This window comes from Montipora foliosa, chromosome 6, assembly GCF_036669935.1.
Source record: "Montipora foliosa isolate CH-2021 chromosome 6, ASM3666993v2, whole genome shotgun sequence".
In the NCBI taxonomy this organism is placed as follows: domain Eukaryota; kingdom Metazoa; phylum Cnidaria; class Anthozoa; order Scleractinia; family Acroporidae; genus Montipora; species Montipora foliosa.
In genome coordinates this window covers 70,205,697-70,210,696 of record NC_090874.1, presented here as the reverse complement: position 1 = coordinate 70,210,696, position 5,000 = coordinate 70,205,697, and the positions used below count along the sequence as shown (strand labels likewise).

The 5,000-nt window shown below is 37.0% G+C and overlaps 1 protein-coding gene across 5 annotated transcripts in view; it reads left to right on the top strand.

Moving 5' to 3' along the window:
• Nucleotides 1-5,000, top strand: part of LOC138008314 (ubiquitin carboxyl-terminal hydrolase CYLD-like) — a 118,403-nt gene that overhangs the window by 102,281 nt on the left and 11,122 nt on the right. For 4 of the 5 annotated variants that reach the window (XM_068855618.1, XM_068855617.1, XM_068855615.1 and 1 more), the window contains one exon: nucleotides 3,165-3,273. In XM_068855618.1, coding sequence (XP_068711719.1) covers nucleotides 3,165-3,273 — 109 coding nt within the window. Of the gene's footprint in view, nucleotides 1-3,164; nucleotides 3,274-5,000 lie in introns of those variants that run through there. The other variant, XR_011124229.1, reaches the window with a different exon arrangement.

Genomic DNA, 5,000 nt, shown 5'->3' with positions numbered 1-5,000 from the left:
CAACAATGATGAATGCTATGAAAGACACGTATTTTGACGTAATAACATTGAAATGTTGGTGAAAGTAAGTTAAATTCATTATGTGCAAAGCGAAAACGACATCTTGGCAGCGTTTCCTTGAGGATTTGAGACTTCTTTTTAAACTGTGCTTTTCGTCAGAGTACCCCTTTAACCAATAATATTACTGCTTTTTGGGGTTGTCGTTGCCGTAGCGGTTGTCATTTCTTAAACTCCCTATTTACTGACGATGTCAACGAAAACATCACCTCAAAATATAACTTTGCACCACGATCTTAAGTCTCACAATTTTTACACCTCGTTCACGTCATTTAATGTTAGTGAAGTATGCAAAAAATAAATTGGTAAGAGCAGTTACATAGTAAAAGTATAGAATGAAAGGTTCACATTTGTATGCTCACATCGTCAGAAGCTCAAGTTTGGTGATTTCACGTTGTTACTTGGCAGAGTACATACCTACATACATACATAACTTTTAACTTGTCTAATCGTTCTAGCGCCACAAGGCACTAATTGGGAACACCTTAAAACTAATTACTGCTATAAAACATTAAAATAAAAATTTAAAAAATACCAGAAATTAACATTATCCAAACTAAATACACTTTTACACAGAACTAATTGTATATTAAAAATGTAGAACTAAATGCATTTATGAGCTCACATGCTAAATAAATAAATAAATATGTGTACGTCCTGTTAACCTCAGCATAAGCGGCATTCCCTCCCACATCCTTCAAGAATTGATGCTATATCCTTTTTACGTATCATTGCCCTAAAAGGTGCCAAAGTTCTTTACTTAATTTTGACCACAACTGTGGCCTGAGAGATCTAAGAGAATGTTTGCCATAAGTAACAGTTTTGAAACGGTCAGACAAAATCTGCATTTCTTAGGTTGTATCTCTTACTATTAGTATTCTCCTTGTTAATATTGGAAAATGTCCGCAATATAGTTCGTTGTTAAATTGTTTTTGACTTTAAACATTAAAATGAGTTTGTCCTGCAACCTCCTATTCTGCAAAGTTGTTAACTTAGCTCTCTTCAGCCAGGTGTAATAACGTTTATTAGGGCTCTTTCTCGTACACATTCTAATTTACGAGTATCGGATACCGTGCAAAAACGCCACACTAAGTGGCAATAGGTAAGGTGTGGCAAGATCGCCGATTTATACAAATGTAAAGTAACTTAGCATTGACTGGGATAAGATTTTTAAGCCTTCTTATTATTCCGATCATCCCGCCAACTTTCTTACACACACCACGTATGTGATCTCTAAAGTTAAGGTTTTCATCTAGGTTTACACCAAGGATCTTAATGGGTTGTGTCTGTTCAACTTACCGATCAACGTTCCTTTCTCCTTTGGGGTTTCCCAAAACCATCCCTTGATATATGTCGCAATAGACCATTTTACAGTTGTGGCTAAGTTACCAGGCCTAGCAATGGAAGCGAGGCTGCCGGTGACCCTCTTTTGATACAAACCTTTGTGCTTTTGTAATGTTAATATGGACTGATTAGCATTACAACAGCACAATTTACATGATAAAAGCAGTGAGGTCTGTATCAATGCAAGGTCATCGGCAGCCTCGCAGCCATTCATAGCCTTGGTCGCTGAGCAAACAACGGTAAAATGGCCTATTGACTTTCAAAAGATTATCCTGATACCATTTAGTCATCCTCTCTCCATTGTCCACCAGTATCTTCTCCACGCTTTTTGTTATTTCCTTTGCTACATAGACCTGATCATTCTGGAAAATATTCCACATAAGTGGTCCAAACTTACTTCCCTGAAGACATCCTCTCTTCACCACAACCCAGTCACCTGTCACAGAACCTATCCTCACTCTATTCTTTCTTCTCTGAAAATATGATCTAATGAGCTGTGTGGCTTTATCAGAGAATTTGTAGGCCTGCAGTTTATTTATGAGCAATTTAGGGCTAAGAGAGTCAAAATCTTGTTCATATCCGATGACAATACACCGACAATTTTCTTGCTGTCTAATTCTTTCCATGTTTCAGTAAGGGTGGTCTCGCAACTATTCTTCTCACGATAGGCAGTGATAGCATCACTAAGTCTGTCATTCATAAACTTACTAACTTGTTGGCCCAGCAATACTTCATAAACTTTATTCACACATGGTGACACTGTGATTGGTTTATAGTTCATTTCCCTTTGTTTGTCATCCTTCTTATGTACTGGTATCCATTCTCCACGCTTAAGCCTTGCTATCCATTCTCCTCCAGAGTACCACAAATATATATGCTAAACTGCGTGCCGCACATGCAGCACGATTAATTTTCCTCTTTTAACCAATGATTGTTTTGTGGACAGTTCTCGTTGACTCCTCTGACAGCCAGTATCATGCAGGAGTTGACAGGGTCAAACCCTGGCTGGACCAATATTATGGCCTTTAAATAACTGAAGAGAAAGAGCTGGTTTTGTAGTCACATTTACATGATTGATTAGATTTTCAAGTCTTCTCAGTTTAGGAGGATAAAAGTGCTGTCTCAAAACACTTGTGTAAAGCCCCGCCTACACAAGCAATTTTTGTGACAATTTTTATTTGCTCGTGTAGACTAGGTAATTTGGCTGATTTTTAAGTGACAAATGTATTTGCTGAAAAGCTGCTGGCATGTTAGCTGTTATGTGACAAATAATGATGATAATAATAATAATTTAGATTGTATATAGCACTTATAAAAACAATTCTAAGTGCTTTACATAAGATAAAATAGCAAATAACCTAATTTACACTAAGAATATGGAAAAATTAAAAAGAAAATTATGAGAAGGAATAACAAGTAAACGAAAAAAAGAAAAAATAAAATAAAATAAATAAATAGCTAAAGCTCAAATGCCAGCTTAAAAAGATGCGTCCTTAGCCTAGACTTAAAAAGCGATATAAAAGTTGAAAAGAATTAAAAGTTGTCACGTTCGAAAAAGTGCTCATGTGGACGACTCGTCGCATAAAATGTTGCATTTCCTACTTGGCGCACCATTATTATGTGCTACCCTTTGCAGCTTATCGCAGTATGGTGGTAAACAGAGCTACAATGTAACACTTGTTGGTGAGCAAAATCATGTCTAGTGCATGTGAAGTTCTGCACAGAAGCGCAGGCAAACTTGCTGATTTTTCTTGTTTGTACAGCTTCCATCATGTCTGATCCTTCAGATGCCGCGATTCGGCAGCAGATACAAGATGTACGACATGATTCTTCCCAACCTAGAACTCGAGGTCTCCAGCATTGTGGAAAGTGGTAAAGATATGCATCATTTTGACTGCTTATATTTGCTGTTTAAGGTGCCTTTAAGAAAAAATTACTTTTCTTGAAAATGCAATACCTTTTTTTTGTGGTCGAACCATTTTAGTTGTTTGAAAACGTTGTTTTCAACTTGAATTTCCCCGTATCACTCACTGTCCAAACAAAAGATTTTGCATGTCTAACCTCATCCAGTGTTGCTAGACGTGCAAAGTGATAAAGTTGTATTACTACACTTAAAGGGATACTCTTCACCATATTTCGACTTTTGCTCAAAATGTAGCATATGCACTATAAAAACTTATGAGAGACAAAAAATGCAAGAGTAATAAAGTTTAACGGCTGAAAACTGCACTGGAAAAGTGAAATTTTGGTCAATTAGAGGACCGGAAGTCAAACTGACGACTTTTTAGGCACATGATCAATGACGCAGAAAGGAGAACTTGAAGTTAGCTCTGTTTCTTCTCAAGAACATTCTACAGGAGACACCACAATGTTTCCATGTCGATCGCGTCAGAAAGTGTCCAGCAAATATTCACGTATTTTAGTTCGATGCCAAGGCATCAATTTTAAAACCCTCCATGCAAATGGCGGGTTGCTGATGGATTTGGCGCGCTTTGTACGCAAGAATATTTCCCGGTTTTGAAACGGTCCACGAAAAAATAGGTTTTGGAAGATTACTGGAGGTTGTGAACTGAATCAATTGCATTGTTTCTATGATAGAAATTTCAAGGCAAAGAAGCAAAGATTTACTTGTAGACTCGAAATTTCTCTTGTTATTTAATGCTATTTTTGTACCATGATGGAAATTATGCAGCTGTCCGATCGTATCACGGTATCCATTACAATGACCTTTAATAAAGATGTCAAGGATCAGTTAAACCGGTTTTAGCCAAGTGTCGATTTGACGAAAAAATTTCGAAGCCTCTTCGCAAAAATTTCGTTCTTCTGATGGAAATACATTTGGGTTCATTTAGATTTGAGAGCTGTGTGAATTTCTTTTCCCCTTCTTCAACGATTTTCAAAATAATCGGCGCTCTTACTAGTAACATCACCCAGTGGCAGTAATGTTACCACGGCGCATGCCAATGATTGGGTTGTTTTCAGTAAGATTACCACTTTAAAAGGTGTCTCAAAATAGTCTTATCCCATTGGTTGAGACGTGGGAATACTTGGAGTAAGACTAGTAAGCTTTTATCTCCATATTATTTTTGTCCTCAGTTCCGCTTGTATCTGCTGAATACTTATTTGGGTTATAAGCTATCTTCTTTCAAAATATTGTTCTGAGGTGTAGAGTATCCCTTAAATGAAATGGCATAAGGGTCGCAAAAATTTTTCCACCAAAATAGAGTTTCCTCACACTGTACAGGAGATAAGACAGAAGTAAGTAAAACGTAAAGTAAAGTAAAACCTTATATATGCACGCTTTCCCCATCAACTTAATATTTATACCGAAAAGCTGATTTCCCCGTATCACTCACACTCCAAACAAAAGATATTGCACATCTAACCTCTCACCACTGAGGCTAGAGCTGCAAAGTGATAAAGTTGTATTACTACGCTTAATGAATGGCATAAGGGTTGCAAAACTTTTTTCACCAAAATCGAGTTTCCTTACCCTGAGATGAAACAGAAGCAAGTAAAAAGTAAAGTAAAGTAAAACGTTTTCCTGTCAACTTAATAATTATACCTAAAAGCTGATTTCCACGAGGGGCGTGTGGTGA